The 18775-nt window shown below is 40.4% G+C and overlaps 1 protein-coding gene across 1 annotated transcript; it reads right to left on the bottom strand.

The window, feature by feature from the left end:
• Positions 1-17358: 17358 nt before the first annotated feature.
• Positions 17359-18531, bottom strand: LOC139476967 (uncharacterized). Its single transcript, XM_071259515.1, has one exon. The coding sequence runs from the start codon at positions 18529-18531 to the stop codon at positions 17359-17361; it is 1173 nt and encodes a 390-aa protein (XP_071115616.1).
• Positions 18532-18775: the final 244 nt, after the last annotated feature.

The raw sequence follows: 18775 nt of genomic DNA, 5'->3' as shown, positions 1-18775 counted from the left end.
TTGTAAACCTTATGATCCTATCGAGAAGGTAAAGCCTTATAAGTAACTGATGTGTCCATTAGAAACGTTTCATCAGTAACATATTTCACAACTAGTATTTTTTTCGTTGATGTTGAGCAAGAAATTGTTGCTTTACTCAACCATCATCAACAATCTTGCAGTCATATTCGCGTCGAAACTGAGTCTAGTGGATAATTAATAAGGCCATAAAACCGTCACGCTCCGAACGCAATGACTCAAATGTTGTAATGTTGCTATTGGCTATAAGAAGTGATTTCGGTATGTTTCCGGCAATTGTTACTATTTCTGACAAGTGATCCGCACGTTTACTGATTTCAGTTGGATTGGTTGAACAGATGTATTTCAATAATTAATTCATACACGATACACTGTGGAAAAACTATATACACTATATACAAAAAGCCATGAGTTGTTTTGAGTTCATTTTCACTTTGAAATGGAGGCTGCTTATGAAGAATCATGTATGTTATTACAAATATAATCATAATAGCGCACTCCTTTGGGTATTGAGAGAAATAGTGTATTCATAAATATTCTGATCTATATGTCAGATTATGAGGTTTAGATACCTTTATGTAGTCTTTGAATGGCATTTACAAGTGTTACACATAAAGAAGAGAATTTGTGGATGTCAACTTCTTTATAATGAGGATCATATCGGAGTATCTACTTACACCTTCATCGGGTGAATTAATGCTATGAGAGAGAGAGAGAGAGAGAGAGAGAGAGAGAGAGAGAGAGAGAGAGAGAGAGAGAGAGAGAGAGAGAGAGAGAGAGAGAGAGAGAGAGAGAGAGAGAGAGAGAGAGATTTTAGTTATTTTACGACCGCTTTAGCCGTAGGCTATTTCGCAGTCGGGACCAGACAGGTTAAAAAATAAAAATTACTAGTTGGGAATAACGAGTAATCGGCTGGCCCAAAAAACTGTAAATTAGAGGGGGTAAAGATAGAAAAAAATTAGAAAAGAGGGTTGAATGGGAGAAGAAAGCTTAGTGGTATTGAGAGCTGTTGAGGAGCCTAGTCTAAGATAAGTATAACGAGGGGATAGCACTAGTGATATAATATAAGATCAGTTAAGCTGATATATTAAGTGTAATATGGGTGATAGTTTATTTTAAAGGAAAAAGGGAATATAACAGGGAATCCTACTCTAGTAAACGTTGGGCTTAAGCAGGGGGGCGTGGCAGGGGTGAGTGGACGCTGTCTGTTGAGGTGCTGATGATTTGTTGGGACTGATCAAAAGTATGTTAATAAGATTGGTTGATTATAGGAACTTAGATAGATGAGAGTATTTGGATATGTCATTGGAAGGTTGTAGTAATAGTGTTGTATTGTTTTTTTGTATTTTTTTTTTTTGGGGGGGGGGGGGGGGGGGGGGGTGTTATATAGTTCTGTGTGTTGTTGTTTGTATTGTGGGCAGTGGTTCAGTATATGGTCTAGATTTTCTGGGGTGCGACAATGGGGTGTGACCCGTGCCCCCTATTTGGGTGATAGGTACATTTGGATACTCATGTTAACATTATCATACGTCTGCGGGGGTATTTAAATCCCCATTGCACAGTTCTCGTTAGCTTATTTTTTTTCCATGCATGCAAGATGGCCTAAGTGAGTGAGTGAGTGAGTTAAGGTTTATAGTCAAATCGGCTGTATTTCAGCCATATCAGGACAAACAAAAGTCATACATTTAAACAATAAAAGCCTGTCAACAAAGGAGAGTACAATAACAAGAATATCACAGATTATTATTTAAAACTAGTATACAACCATAAAAAAGAGTTCACAGTTTGTAACGATACAATATAAAAAAAAAAGATCGCCAGCAACTGAGAGGAGATCACCATACTAGGGACCATGGGGACTTACAGTACGTTTGCTTCTGCACGGAAAATAACAGGATTTACGTCATCCCTTCAGCTGTTGGCGATTAGTGACAAATTTAGACATATTAAAAGAACACAGTTACATCTATTCTGCGATTAAAAGTGTGACAGTAAAAAATATACTTTGAATGACGTGGTCTTACGTACCATCTCCAGGGGACAATCGTTTTACACGTTGAATGACAACAGAAGACGACATCTCACTACCACTGTGTCAGTTCTTGCTTATTCTCTTTTAATTTGTGAAATTTCGTGATATGCTGAGTTGCTCACGTCAAAATGATCAAAAACATTGACAAGGGAGCGCAAGGCTCGACAATGTGGAATGTAAAGATGACACAATTAAAAATCCTACTTTGGTGCCATTCCCGCCAATATTAACACACACCTTATCTACGTCAGGATTATATTTGATATGCTGCGCTATCTTCTTCCTGAGCTCATCCTTAAAGCTAAGCATCGCCACCGGCACATTACCTGGCACACGTTGAATGACTACAGAAGACGGCATCTCATTACGTGCCCCTACCACTGTGTGAGTTCTTGGTAATTCTCTGTGAATTTGGGTAATTTCGTCATATGCTGAGTCGCTTACGTCAATATTATCCAAAACATTGACAAGGGAGCGCAGCTTTAGCTTTTCAGATTCTGGCAAGTTGGATTAATATTTTGGAGTTGACACCGGTAAACTGACTAAACTGTTTTGTAAACCGCTGGTTGTTGTAGGCATTAAACCGAATTCCTGAAGTAACAACAGAGATTATCAGATATAGCTTGGTGTAGAGGTGAAGGCCCTTGACCAGAGAGCGTGTGCCAAACATCTTGGCCGTGTGATTCCGGCTCTATTCTATCGCCTAAAACCTCAGTAACTGTAGCGTTACCATCCCCTTGAACACACAGTAGCTCACTTCAAAATAGTGTTTTTCACCCATAAAAAGTTCCCTTTTTCTGCAGATATATATTTACTTTTCAATTTGGAGGACACTGAGCCACAAACACGTCCAATGTGTGTTTCCATCCTGTCTGTCTGACATTACTGCATGTGCTTTAGTTGAGTATTTACAATGGCTATGTATGGCAGATTACCATAGTGGCATTTTGCAGTATGGAGCTGTTTCAGAAATTTATGAGTAACAAACAAAGATATAGCAATTTTGTCAACCCGTTCTAAATGTTTCTTATTCAGAAACGGACTGACGTCAGTGGAAAATGATAAAGAGTCCTTGAAATTCAAGTTCTGTGTATATGTAGCAGGGCGCGGAGTCGTCCCACAGATGACATCCTTACCTTGTCGGCTTGCTGACGGGGTTAACCTCTTTGGTCATGTGGACAAGGCGTCCGACCTCTGATCAGAAAGTCCATGGTTCGAATCCCATCACGGGACTCGGAAATGTTATGGCCGCTACATATACGTAATGTTGTCATACATTTTGAACAAACAATTTAAGGTTATATACACTGTGGAAAAACTATATAAACTATATACAAAATGCCATGAGTTGTTTTGAGTTCATTGTCACTTTGAAATGAAGGCTGCATCACAAGCTCGAGTGAGCACAGCAAACTGTAATGTCTCCACGGGGGTCTTCACGACCATCACGGACCACCCAGGTGGAAGTCACCAGGACAGGACCTCACAGGGAAGTCCACACACGTTCCCTCTCCATTGACGTTGACATGATACCACCAGTGGTCAGATAGAAAATGTTTGGTAAAATCAGCTTGCTGGAGATGCACCTCGCCATCAGAATGGTACACAGACCTAACCATGTCCAAAGGACACGGTACAGAAAACCTGACTTCAGACGTGCCTGGAATCCTCTCTCTACATCTAGAAAAAATGCAGATATCAGCTGTGGACAGGCATCTGGTTGGTGGAAAGACTGAATCAAATGACTTGGCAGATGATGTTCAGGCTCCCAGGTGCAGTCCTCTATTGAGTACCCCTGCCATTGCACAAGATAGAGTACACCCTGAAAACAAAATATAGACTATTGAACATGTCAAAGACTTACATTGATGTTTGCCAATACCTTTTCATTTGCAAATACATATTTGTTTAGATTATATCAGTTCGGTACAACGTCTGAAATATATTTGGTTGGTTGTAAACCTTATGATCCTATCGAGAAGGTAAAGCCTTATAAGTAACTGATGTGTCCATTAGAAACGTTTCATCAGTAACATATTTCACAACTAGTATTTTTTTCGTTGATGTTGAGCAAGAAATTGTTGCTTTACTCAACCATCATCAACAATCTTGCAGTCATATTCGCGTCGAAACTGAGTCTAGTGGATAATTAATAAGGCCATAAAACCGTCACGCTCCGAACGCAATGACTCAAGTGTTGTAATGTTGCTATTGGCTATAAGAAGTGATTTCGGTATGTTTCCGGCAATTGTTACTATTTCTGACAAGTGATCCGCACGTTTACTGATTTCAGTTGGATTGGTTGAACAGATGTATTTCAATAATTAATTCATACACGATACACTGTGGAAAAACTATATACACTATATACAAAAAGCCATGAGTTGTTTTGAGTTCATTTTCACTTTGAAATGGAGGCTGCTTATGAAGAATCATGTATGTTATTACAAATATAATCATAATAGCGCACTCCTTCGGGTATTGAGAGAAATAGTGTATTCATAAATATTCTGATCTATATGTCAGATTATGAGGTTTAGATACCTTAATGTAGTCTTTGAATGGCATTTACAAGTGTTACACATAAAGAAGAGAATTTGTGGATGTCAACTTCTTTATAATGAGGATCATATCGGAGTATCTACTTACACCTTCATCGGGTGAATTAATGCTATGAGAGAGAGAGAGAGAGAGAGAGAGAGAGAGAGAGAGAGAGAGAGAGAGAGAGAGAGAGAGAGAGATATTTTAGTTATTTTACGACCGCTTTAACCGTAGGCTATTTCGCAGTCGGGACCAGACAGGTTAAAAATAAAAATTACTAGTTGGGAATAACGAGTAATCGGCTGGCCCAAAAAACTGTAAATTAGAGGGGGTAAAGATAGAAAAAAATTAGAAAAGAGGGTTGAATGGGAGAAGAAAGCTTAGTGGTATTGAGAGCTGTTGAGGAGCCTAGTCTAAGATAAGTATAACGAGGGGATAGCACTAGTGATATAATATAAGATCAGTTAAGCTGATATATTAAGTGTAATATGGGTGATAGTTTATTATAAAGGAAAAAGGGAATATAACAGGGAAACCTACTCTAGTAAACGTTGGGCTTAAGCAGGGGGGCGTGGCAGGGGTGAGAGGACGCTGTCTGTTGAGGTGCTGATGATTTGTTGGGACTGATCCAAAGTATGTTAATAAGATTGGTTGAATTTAGGAACTTAGATAGATGAGAGTTTTTGGATATGTCATTGGAAGGTTGTAGTAATAGTGTTGTATTGTTTTTTTGTATTTTTGGGGGGAGGGTGTTATATAGTTCTGTGTGTTGTTGTTTGTATTGTGGGCAGTGGTATATGGTCTAGATTTTCTGGGGTGCGAAAATGGGGTGTGAACCGTGCCCCCTATTTGGGTGAGAGGTACATTTGGATACTCATGTTAACATTATCATACGTCTGCGGGGGTATTTAAATCCCCATTGCACAGTTCTCGTTAGCTTATTTTTTTTCCATGCATGCAAGATGGCCTAAGTGAGTGAGTGAGTGAGTTAAGGTTTATAGTCAAATCGGCTGTATTTCAGCCATATCGGGACAAACAAAAGTCATACATTTAGATAATAAAAGCCTGTCAACAAAGGAGAGTACAATAACAAGAATATCTCAGATTATTATTTAAAACTAGTATACAACCATAAAAAAGATTTCCCAGTTTGTAACGATACAATATAAAAAAATAAGATCGCCAGCAACTGAGAGGAGATCACCATACTAGGGACCATGGGGACTTACAGTACGTTTGCTTCTGCACGGAAAATAACAGGATTTACGTCATCCCTTCAGCTGTTGGCGATTAGTGACACATTTAGCCATATTAAAAGAACACAGTTACATCTATTCTGCGATTAAAAGTGTGACAGTAAAAAATATACTTTGAATGACGTGGTCTTACGTACCATCTCCAGGGGACAATCGTTTTACACATTGAATGACAACAGAAGACGACATCTCACTACCACTGTGTGAGTTCTTGGTTATTCTCTTTTAATTTGTGAAATTTCGTGATATGCTGAGTTGCTCACGTCAAAATGATCAAAAACATTGACAAGGGAGCGCAAGGCTCGACAATGTGGAATGTAAAGATGACACAATTAAAAATCCTACTTTGGTGCCATCCCCGCCAATATTAACACACACCTTATCTACGTCAGGATTATCTTTGATATGCTGCGCTATCTTCTTCCTGAGCTCATCCTTAAAGCTAAGCATTGCTCCCGGCACATTACCTGGCACACGTTGAATGACTACAGAAGACGGCATCTCATTACATGCCCCTACCACTGTGTGAGTTCTTGGTCATTCTCTGTGAATTTGGGAAATTTCGCGATATGCTGAGTCGCTTACGTCAAAATGATCCAAAACATTGACAAGGGAGCGCAGCTTTAGCTTTTCAGATTCTGGCAAGTTGGATTAATATTTTGGAGTTGACACCGGTAAACTGACTAAACTGTTTTGTAAACCGCTGGTGGTTGTTGTAGGCGTTAAACCGAATTCCTGAAGATTTAAGCCCTTGACCAGAGAGCGTGTGCCAAACATCTTGGCAGTTATTCCTGCTCTACTCTATCGCATAAAACCTCAGTAACTGTGGCGTTACCATCCCCTTGAACACACAGTAGCTCACTTGAAAATACAGAAAAACAGTGTTTTTCACCCATAAAAAGTTCCCTTTCCCGTACCATCTCTGGGGGACAATCGTTTTACACTACTTCGACCCCCTTCGAGACATCCGCCATGCGAAATCTATTCACAATCCAATTCGATTTATTCATAAAGTATGTTGGAAGATAGTATTTATAGCTCACCTGGTACGAAGGTCCGCCGTGAGCTTGTGTTCGTGGCGCTGCACCAAACTTATGTCATCAACATTTACTCTAAAAAAACGTCTCCTACTATCTTACCGATCAATCAAATCTGCGAAGTTTCATGAATGTCCGACAAGTATTATTGATAGTGATAACTCTAAATGCAAGAAAAGAATTACCTGTCACTAGATCCCTTAATGTAACGACTTTTACATTAAGTGAGTGAGTGAGTTGTGTTTAACGCCGCTTTTAACAGTATTCCAGTCATATCACGGCTTTTGCATTAAGAGTAATATTTACATTAAGAGTTGTAACAAGGTTTAACCCTGAACCCTTGATGTAACGATTTTTACATTAAGAGTAATTTTCATATTAAGATTTGTAGCAAGGGTTAATGTTAAGAAAGATTAATTTAATCATACTTAAATGAAGGGTTGTAAAAAGCACCAATAATGTTAGTGTCAAAATAAGATACTATATCACTCTGCTGTATACAGCAATCGACTCATCAGCACGACCTACATCACAGCCTCGGTGACAACAGTTCTTGTCTGGGTCCTTAACATTTGGGCGTCCTTAACATTGTTTGCTACTCTTCAATTGAATTGTTTATCTTTGTTTTGAGCTTTGATATTGATGCAGCTTAAGATGCAAAAACTCTCTGGGTCATCAATCTCTTCCACATCGGCCTGATAGTCTTCTCAAAAATCTCCACAGGCCCTTCCTTGCTGACTGGGGTGAGGTGAGGTGAGGTGAGGTCAGGTGAGGTGAGGTGAGGTGAGGTGAGGTGAGGCGAGGCGAGGCGAGGCGAGGCGAGGTGAGGTGAGGTGAGGTGAGATGGGGTTTAACGTCGCGTCCAAGATTATTGCATACACGTGTATGTGTGTAGCTGCTTGTAATAGTCCGACATTGATGCCGACGCAGTTGAATATCCCACTCAGACACAGTATACTGACCCCGATCCTACCAGTCCTTGTTTTATGATAGATAATCAATGTCAATTTGCTGCTTGTGTTTCGAACTACAACCACACCGGTCATTTCTTAAGGAAGCAAGGTGAGTGGTGCTTAATTATATAGAGTGGTGCTTAATTACATAGAGTGGTGCTTAATTTATATATTGTTATATGGTAGTGTAATTTATTGTAAAATAATGATTGTAACTGCATTTAACTACTTTGTTTCTGTTGAAATTCGGTAGACGCATATTGCATTGTATTTCGACAGTGATATGTTGTCAGGAATGTAATACTGTTTAATGTAAGCAGTTTTGAGGAAGTTACTATATTTAGATGCTAGTGTCAAATGGACAAGAACGTGCCTCTCTCACACATTTTCATCTGAGTATACATCAAGACCAGCTTTCGTGTGAGGATCACCCCGAAATCTCTGCCTATGACCATCTCGGAAGCTTGACCGCCGTAGTCACTGTGTGAAGATACTATTAGCACTGACTTTTGCTACCACCACTGTATTTTTGTATTTGATATTGACCACTGCCATCATATTATATATTGCCATTAAATATTGTACAATCACTCTATAATGTACAGCCATTGTAATTGTTGTGCAGTAATTTGTATTCATTTGCAAACTTAGTGAATTTTGTAATACATTTGTTGATTGTATGCCACTTGTTGGTTGTTTGTTGGGTACAGATTTGGAGTTAAAAATTGTTTCAATTTGGGAATCGACACGTAACGGTATATTGTAGAGTGTTTTTTTATCCTTATTACTTACTGTGTGTGAGAAGTCATGGCTTTATAACAGGACTTTAGTCATCAGTGCGTAGGATTTTCAGGCGCTTCTGTTCAGACAAAAATCCCAGCAATGACATTTCAGAAAAAAGGTTTTCACAAAGTTTAGCCGTGTTGGGAAACGAACTCGGATGGACAACTTGACGAGAAAACCCATCTTCAAATTACTGCACTTGTTAGAACCCAGCCATACATCTACGGAGACAGTTTTGTAGTCCGCTGGTCAAAACATTCGCTTGTCACCGATTACAAAAGGGTTGGATACCCTACAGACCATAGATGTAGGTGGCCATTCTTGGCCAATGTCGTGTTGCTGCGGAATTCACACGTCATTTTGCCGCGAAATGATGACGACATGTTGCTGCGGAATGATTACGTCATGTTGCTGCAGAATTACTATATCATGTTGCTGCAGAATTACTATGTCATGTTGCTGCAGAATTACTATGTCATGTTGCTGCAGAATTATTATGTCATGTTGATGTGGAATTATTATGTCATGTTGCTGCGGAATTACTATGTCATGTTGCTGCAGAATTACTATGTCATGTTTCCTCGGAATTATTATGTCATGTTGATGTGGAATTATTATGTCATGTTGATGTGGAATTATTATGTCATGTTGCTGCGGAATTACTATGTCATGTTGTGGGTTTCAATTTTAACAATATCTATATATGTCCACAGATAACTGTAGATATATCACTGTCAACAGTATCATGTATACCACTATGATTGTGTCAACGTAATACCGTCTGAAAACAAAGGATCAAAGTTAGCTTGATTTAATGTCATGTTGCTGCAAAATTACTGAATTACAGAATTACAAAAATAAGAAGAAGCGCCGTAAAATATCACATGTTCTGCGCCTTTCAAATTGCACGAACTTGACCAAGACCGTGATTATTATTATCTAGTATGATGGGTTGATGTTCAAAGCCTCAATACTCGAGGCAAAGTACATCATTCTGTGCAGAAATAAGATAATAATAATAATTTGGGTTTAACGCGTATTTGATAAGTATGTACGTTATGTCATGAGGTATCAGAAGAAAGAGCTAGTTGAGTTAAGTTGTATTTTACGCCACTTTTAGCAATATTCCAGCAATATTCCAGCAATATTACGGCGGGGGACACCAGAAATGGGCTTCATAAATTATTCCCATGTGGGGAATAGAACCCGGGTCTTTGGCGTGACGAGCGAACCCTTTATCTCACCGCCCCATAGCCCCATAGCCCCATCGCCCAACGCCCCACCGCCCCACCGCCCATCCTAAAGAAAGCGCAATTGATGCAGGTCTTAGGGGGTTACACTCCTATGAAACCTACGAGTGTTGTGCAGACAAACCATGGGTCATAATCAGGGGGACCCCACGCTTATCGGATCCTGGCTCTCATAAGGGACAGAAGTGTGCACCAAAAAACCATCAAAACCGCAAACTTAAGATCCCAAACACATCTGTGATAACTGTATCAAATACATCACCATGGAATAACCATTTCTTGTTTGTTTCATTTTTAGCCAACATAAAACATGGGTGTGTACCTTCTTCTGCTGTTTATTTCCGACACTGTAATTATCTCACCACGATTAAGTAAACAAGAAACACATGTTGCAGGTGTTCGGAAGAAACCTTTCCGTTTTGCAATGATTTATGACACCATTCGTTACAGAAAAAAGAAGTTGTTAAATTATCTATATAAAAATATAATGAAAAGGAGCCCAGAGACTCTCTTCCTGATACTGTAGTAATCTAGACTTGCCATACATTATAGACTTGCATGGGCTGTATTGGATTTATTTGTATCAGGGTCTGTTTGATAGACTATGCTTACAGCCTCAACCTTGCTTTTGTTAAATTCAAAAGATTGTCTAGTCCTAAGCGTTTTATTAATTACTTAAACGATGTTTTAACAGAATACCATTCCCGTTTTTTTAAAAATGATATTCAGCTGAACTAGTTAAGCACAAGTTCTTATACATATTAACGTGAAGGTGACTAATAGCATCAAACAGTATGTTCCCATTACGGAAATAATTTTGGCCCGTCAAACAAGAGGACGAAAGCATGATCAACTATCCGCTTCACTCAGAGACAACCTGATTCTCCACTGTAGTCGTATCTTACAGACAGGGTCAAGGCGTCTAATGCACCGCAATTCGCTGTGCAGAGTTGCGTCCCTTGGGCGCTCCATGCACCTATGATCGTGGCTTCGAATGCCGGTTTATTCCGACTTCTAGGTTTGTCAGCACCACAGCCGTGCTTGTGGTTTTCACTAAAATGGTACACGTTTTTGACCTGCATTACTTCGGACTTTAAAATTTACTTTCACATTAAGCTGACACGCTATTCAAAATGGCGTCAAACTCAGCTTACTCACTCACTGAATAGAAGGACACGTATTAACTCCGACCCGTGAAGAACAGGTTAGAATAGGTCTTCAGCAACCCATGCTTGCCCTAAAAGGCGACTATGCTTGTCGTAAGAGGCGACTGCGGGATCGGGTGGCCAGGCTCGCTGACTTGGTTGATGCATGTCATCGTATCCCCATTGCGTGGATCGATGCTCATGTTGTCAATCACTGAATTTTTTGGTATAGACTCGACTATTATCAGACCGCCGTCATATAGCTGGAATATTGCTGTGTACGGCGTTACAAAACAAACAAACAAACAGTTTCTCAACAACGAGGTATGATTAAGTTCCATTTTGGCCCCGTTGTTAAAAAATTAAGAAACGAGATTAGTTCAAGTCCAGATGATAAGAGCTTATGTGTCAAAGTTGGGAAAAAATCAATGTTCAACATGAGCAAAGACTCGCCATATATAATTCTTCTTCAACAGCAAAACAGGGGCTTTTTATATTTTAAAAAGTGGTTAACCTCCTCAAATGAAACATTTGAAGATTATTCCTTCAAATGACCTGACCGAAAGACGAAAAATGCCACGGTGACCTTTCCTAACAGTAACAAGAGCCCCGATATTCCCTCCACGCTGTTCGAGTTCACTGGTTTCATGTGCACAAGCACGTTCTTCACGTGCACAAGCACGTTCTTCACGTGCACAGCCTGCTACATTGTAGACACAACATCCCGTCACGCCACGCACTAAACCGGCTGCTATCGACATGCAGTCACACGACTAGATCACGTGATGAACCACCTGCATGTTACCGTTAAGTACCTTTTGGTACCCTCGGAGAAAAAAACAGGTGTGCTTGTGTATTAATACGCCACTGATAATGATCTCTTCCAAGAATCACTGTAAACGGTGCATATGGGATGTAAGCGGTAGGCATCACCGCTTACATTAGAGACGAGAGAGAAGAGAACATACGTCTGGGGTCTGTCATCACCTATGGGCAATTAGCTAAGCCGTATACCATCACTGATGAAATAAATTATTTTCCAATGTCACATTTCTTTTCCGTAACGAGGTAATAAAAACAAATAAACTGTGTTATTTTAATACACACGTTTTCTTAAGATATACTTAAATTTGTTATTAATTTTATTTTTAAAAAAACGTTTGTATAGAAAAGACACGCAGCTTTTGTTTTTTCACTTCCTCCCAAACGAATACGCATCCTGTATGCATCAAATAAGGCTTTGTTTAACAAACTGGAAATATTTATGAAAATTTTAACAATTTGAAACTCAAATCAAGCATTACTGAAACCTTTGAAAAGTTATCTTTCTGTATGTATTTCTGAATATTTTTGCCCTACCCATTTAAAACCCCTAGTAAGATCTATCTTCCCTCCAACCTACATCAGAACCCTTGTGATGCTGCTCGTAGAATCCCCCATCCCCAATGCTTGATGCTAACATGAAAACTGCAGCTGAACGTGCTAAATTAGAAACGGCGATGTATTGATAGAGCCACAGGTGGAAAAGATTCATCACTGCCCTATCAAGTATAGCGGTAAGCCTACTTAAGCATACGGCGTTAGTATATTTTTTTCCCTCACCTGTGCGTTCAGACGCCAGGATTTGTAAAACACAGTCTGCTTGTTTTTCTGTCTGTGAATGACATACGTGCCCGCTGCTTCCTGTTGATTAAACACAGCGTTGCAATAGACACGCTTAATTTGAGTCGTGATGTTTGTAAGTGTTTGTGAGTTGTTACTCATTCATCCAAGATTCCCACACAAACATATGTTTGTGCGATCATCTTTGCTTGTTGTTAGGGTTCCGTATTTTGAGTGGAATGGCGTCTTTGGCAGAGCTCCGCGCGGTGTGTTTTGTTTATGTGTTGTTTAACGCCGCACTCAGCAATAATGCAGCTATATGACTGCGCTCTGTAAATAATTGAGTCTGGACCAGACAATCCAGTGATTGCCATGGAGCTGGAATAATGCTGGGGCGGCGTTGAAAAACAAATATAACATAATTGAACATCGATGCAGCACTCCTTTAACCATAAATGAAGTTTCGGACTTTTTAAAGCAGCTATGTTCCCATGGAAACCCGGTCTGGAATCGGTCAAAGTAATCAAAATGATTGTCGTAAGAACCTGTTGACACCGACGATGCGGGGTGAGGCTCATTTGTTCCGTCACTAGTTTCCTTTGCCCGGACTCGATTATTTACAGCCGCAGACGTAGCTAGAATATTACTACCGGTGGCGTAAAACAACATTCATTCAAACTGACAAACGTGGAAAGCAGTTTTGTAAGGCTTAAACTTCCGAGCAAAAGAAAATATATCCTTGGATTTGACCAAATATTTACGAAAGTTATCAACACGTTACTGGGAAGAAAACAGTAGCCGAAACACTTGAAACAAGGGTTCAAAATGCAACTTTGATACCCGTATCAAATACGTCACTATCGATTAACCATTCGATGTTTTCACGATTTAGTCACCAGCAAACATTGGTGTATACTTCCGTTTGCCCGGCAGTGCTTATGGTTTCTATTTCACTGAAACATAAATTTATACAGTCTCCAAAAAAATAGAAACGCACAGGTAGATTTTTAGTAAAAATAATGTATTGTACCTAATAAAGTCGATATATTCAATTTAATATCATATACACAAATGTGAAATTATTAAGCTGGATAGTCACATGTTGTCGTTTTACAAAGGCATTGAAACTGTTCATTGTCATGTCACATAAGCCCACAATCTCGCGTGACCGCCCCGGGCACCAATCAGGTGAGGTGAGGTGAGGTGAGGTGAAATGGGGTTTAACGTCGCGTCCAAGATTATTGCACTTATATAGCGACGTGCATGCACGTGTGTGTGTGTGGCTGCTTGTACTAGTCCGCACACTGAGATACCATGCCGCAGTTTAACATGAATACCCCACTCAGGCACAGTATACGGACTCCGAGCCGGCCAGCTCTTGTTTTAGCCCTTTAATACCGTGCGCCAGACAGGGTAACAACAAATACCATCTTTTAATGTATTTTGGTATGACGCGGCCGGGGATCGAACCCCGGATCTCCCGCTCTCCGGGCGGACGCTCTACCACTATACCACAGAGGCAGTCCGAGCAGCAATCACGACTCTGCATCTCCTAGGCACTGACTAGACAAGTGTACTAAATCTGTTCTGCGGGATTCTGCGCCATTCTGCTTGTAACGCGTTGGCCAGTTGTGGGAGGGTCTGTGGCGTGTTCTGACGTTGACGTACACGTCGATCGAGTTCATTCCAGAGGTGTTCGATTGGGTTGAGATCATTTGATCTCGACGGCCAGGGCAAAACGTTGATGTTGGCATTATGAAGGTAGTCTACCGTGACACGAGCTGTGTGCGGTGTAGCGTTGTCCTGCTGAAACAGCTCCCTCTGGCGGTCAATGATTGGAAGAAATTGAGGTTGCAGAATTTGATTCATGTAGCGATTTGCTGTCAAATTTCCCTGAACCACAACCAAGTCAGATCTCGTGGTGTAGGATATGGCCCCAACACAATAAATTTACTGCCACCGAAAGTGTCGAATTCCCGTACACAATGTTGGGCAAGACGCTCATTTCGACGACGATAAACACGTTGTCTTCCATCTCGCCGGTGAAGAAGAAATCGTGATTCATCGCTGAACCACACTCGTCTCCAGTTTCTCAAATTCCAAGGCTGTCGATGGATCTGTTGCAAAACAAGGACGATAACTGGTCTTCTGGGTCGGATTCCAGCCTCGCGAAGATGGTTCCTGACAGTCCGGTCCGATATCCTCCTCAAACCAGGGATGTGTCCTGCGGTGCTACAGAAGACTGCGATTCACCTCTTTGGATACGTCCTGTGGCGATGTTCCGATCGGCATTTTCGAACTTGAAAAATGTTAACAATTGAATGACAAATTATTGGCTTATGCTTGCCTTTTTATAGCCACTACCACGAGTTACGAATGTCATAACTAGCACGTGCATTTTGTTTTACTGATTTCCTCCATGACATTTTTGAACAAGTGTGAAAACAATGCCGTTTAAGACATTGCAAATCGACGTTTTGACGCCAAATATCAAGCCACGAACATTTTCCAATGACATATATCCAATTTATTGTCAGGTTCAATGAACTACATACTACCATATTCATATTTAGTACAGATATACATTTGGACTCATTTTCTGTAAAGTCCCTTATTCAGAGTTAAAATGTTCATGGGGACGCCTCCTTGGTCTAGTGGTAGAGCGTCCGCCCGGAGGGAGTTCGATTCCCGGCCGCGTCATAACAAAAGACGTTAAAAGATGGTACTTGTTGTTACTCTGTCTGGCGCTCGGCATTAAGTGGCTAAAACAGGGACTGGTCGGTTCGGATTCATTATACTGTGTCTGAGTGGGATATTCATGTTAAACTGCGGCATGGTATCTCAGTGAGTTCGCACTATAAATCGGCATCAGTCCGGACTAGTACAAGCAGCCAAAACAAACACACACACGAACATGCACGTTCGATATAAGTGCAATAATCTTGGACGCGACGTTAAACCCAATTTCACCTCACCTCACCTGTAATGTTTATGTAAGACGTGCAGTTTTTAGATATAATGTCTGAGTAACTGAACGTTAATTGACGCTGAAATGTAAGTCTGAAATAATGTTTTTATTACATTAGGAACTAACTAGAGAAAAAAGGTATTTTGTAAAGTCCGCACACACGGCCATTTTTAACGGAAGTTGACGTCAAACGTCCTTCTTATGACGTCACAGCACAATTGTATCCTTGCGACCATGATGTCCCTTTTGCCCCGGTGGGTCACATTTACCGTTAGTCGAACAACTGAGGAACTGAGTGAGGCGTACACCATTAGGAAGCTTGTTTAACTTCTGACTGCAGTCTATCCGTTGTGACGAGGTTATCGCACAGCGGTAATGTATCTGAACGTTGAAACATCCATCCATTACGACTGTGTAGTAGCGGTAGTTGTCGGGGTGGTAAACACAACAAACGGCTACAGGGTGTGAGCTGATGGCTGTTTATTCTCTTAGAAGAGAATGGTGAATAAATACAGCCTGCAACAATGTATAAATAATGAGACATACTGCATACAAGACATAGAACATTGACATTGTTATAATATACATAATGGCCTTACATCTAAATGGACATTCAATTAGCAAGAAACCAATGTTACTCATGTAGGAAGTAACCTGTACAATGATATATATATTATATCTGCTTATGACCCTATAGTCAGTTTAAACTAAACATAAACCATGTCTACTGTCATAACACTAGACAGGTATAATACTATGTATACATGATAATTACAAAGATATACGACGTCAGCATATATATAGATACATACATTTATACATTCATGAATAACACATAAACAATACATACCAGACTGTTGAAACCTGTGCCGTGTGACCAAGGCCTCTAAGATAGTGCCAGTTACATCTGCATTGACAAAGTATAAACTAATGCAGATACTATTTACACTATAATTATACACAACACACAAGTAAAATAGGTATTTAAAATAAGGATTGATCAAATTACTTAAATAATGCACTTTCACACATACGCATACATTCTTGTACACAATTGACACAATTACCTTAATGAGGTATAGAATTACTAGTTTATTTAGGGTTTAGTTTTATTTAGTTATTGTTCAAGTTAAGATGATAATAGCCTAGGATAAATTAGCTATTTATCAATTAAAGAAACTTCTTTATAATACTTTATCATATAAAATAATCATGATCAGAATACACTAAACTGTGGATTCAATACACAAATACATATAAAGTATCACACAAGAAATATACTATGACTAACCTTCAAATCCATGAAATATTCACATCCATTAGCATGATTAGATCCATGAATACAAGATCCATTCACAATATATACAACATGACTATGATGTACATACATCAAGTGTAATCTGGCAACTGCCTCAGATCACAAGCAAACAAAGGTATACCTGTGGTCAGCTGTGAGTGACCACAGAGAACAATAGAGTACTCTATGCGCGGGGTGGGATACTAAGTGCTGTGGGTGAAAAGCATGCAGTGGTATGGTTAGTCAAGGTTGGATAAATAATAGACTGAATGAAACAGATAAGCTATGGTATTAATGTTTAAGTTGAAATACAATTATATGGCAAAAGGTAAGACAGGTAAATAAACTATGTACTTAATTCAAATCTGAAAAAGAATGTGTATAAAACTATAGCTAAAATAGAATTAAAACCTAACTTGTATGTACAAAATATTACTCTGCCACATACTTCCCCCTCCACACAAATGACGTCCTCGTCATTTGCAGGGTTTATCCAGAAGGGAAACTATCATCTGTGACATGGCTCCACCAAGTTGCTCGAAGACTCCAACCTCTGCCAGTTGCTCTAGGAGTTTGGCCTTTCGTCTCCAATCCTCTGCAGTAGCCTGGTTCATGACATAGTCCCCTGAGCGCTGCCATTCCGGTGGTCTTCTCTGTCGGGTAGAGGTTCTTGGTGGTGGCTTTGATTCTGGTCGGACATCAGGTGTCAAAGAGGTGGGAGCTCCCCTATGTAAGTCTGGTTCCTGATCCTGTTCTTCAGTTCTTACATCTCCAGCATCAACTTCTGTACTGAGGGGATCTCTGTCCTGCAGTGTATGGCCGTCACCATCAGAAGTTGCACTGTCTACCCCTCCAGTCGTCAGATCGTCACCTTCAGACTGTGAGATAGCGCCATCTTCCATAGACTCTTCACTGATGATTGTGATGTCATCAGCCACTATGGGTACTCCAGCTGTCAAGCTCTCTGTACTAACCGACTTGATTTCATCCTGGTCCGACACTTCTGTTGTCTCCTTGGCTGGCAATGTTTGTCCTTTCCTGCGACGTGGTCTCGGAGTTGGAATTGGTCTGGCTGGCTTGTCTGGCTCATCTGTCCTTGGCAAAGATCCAATGGGAAGGAGGTGATTCCTGTGCAGAGTACGTGTTCTGCCTTCTCCGTTTTCCTTCTGCACAACAAACACTGGAATGCCCATGTTTGGCTGAGAAGTAACGATGTAAGGGTCCTCCTCCCATTTGTCCGAAAGCTTATGCTTGCCTTCAAAGGCTAGAATTTTGACAAGGACTCTCTCTCCGGGTTGCACAATAGCACCTCTGATCTTCAAGTCATAGCCTGCTTTCTGTTGACCTTGGGCTGTTCTTGATGCTTTAGAAGCAATCTTGTAAGACTGTTCTAGTCGCTGTCTAAGGGCTTCAGCATAAGATGTTAGAGTGTGCTTGTCCCTGTTCGTTTCGATTCCAAATGCAAGATCAATAGGTAGGCGAGGCTCTCTTCCATACATCAAGTAGAAAGGAGTGTAGCCAGTTGACTCATGCCTGGTAGCATTGTAGGCATGAACTAAAGGTTTCACGTGTGATTTCCAATCCTTCTTCTGGCTTGGCTGCAGAGTACCAAGCATGTCAAGCAGTGTCCGGTTAAACCTTTCTGTCATGCCATTCCCCATCGGATGGTACGGTGTGGTCCTTGACTTAGATAGGCCTAGAATGTCACAAACCTCCTTCATAAGTCTACTTTCAAAGTTTGCACCCTGGTCACTGTGGATCCGCATTGGCATCCCATAATGCATAACGAAATTGTTGTAGAACGCCTCTGCTGTTGTCTTGGCAGTTAAGTTCCGAGTAGGTATTGCCTGGGCGTATCGTGTGAAGTGGTCAGTTATCACAAGCAGATGTTGG

This window comes from Haliotis cracherodii, unplaced genomic scaffold (assembly GCF_022045235.1).
Source record: "Haliotis cracherodii isolate W230 unplaced genomic scaffold, xgHalCrac1.p SCAF_30, whole genome shotgun sequence".
Lineage (NCBI taxonomy): Eukaryota > Metazoa > Mollusca > Gastropoda > Lepetellida > Haliotidae > Haliotis > Haliotis cracherodii.
The sequence above is the reverse complement of the archived record's forward strand: the minus strand, read 5'-3'. Positions and strand labels throughout refer to the sequence as shown.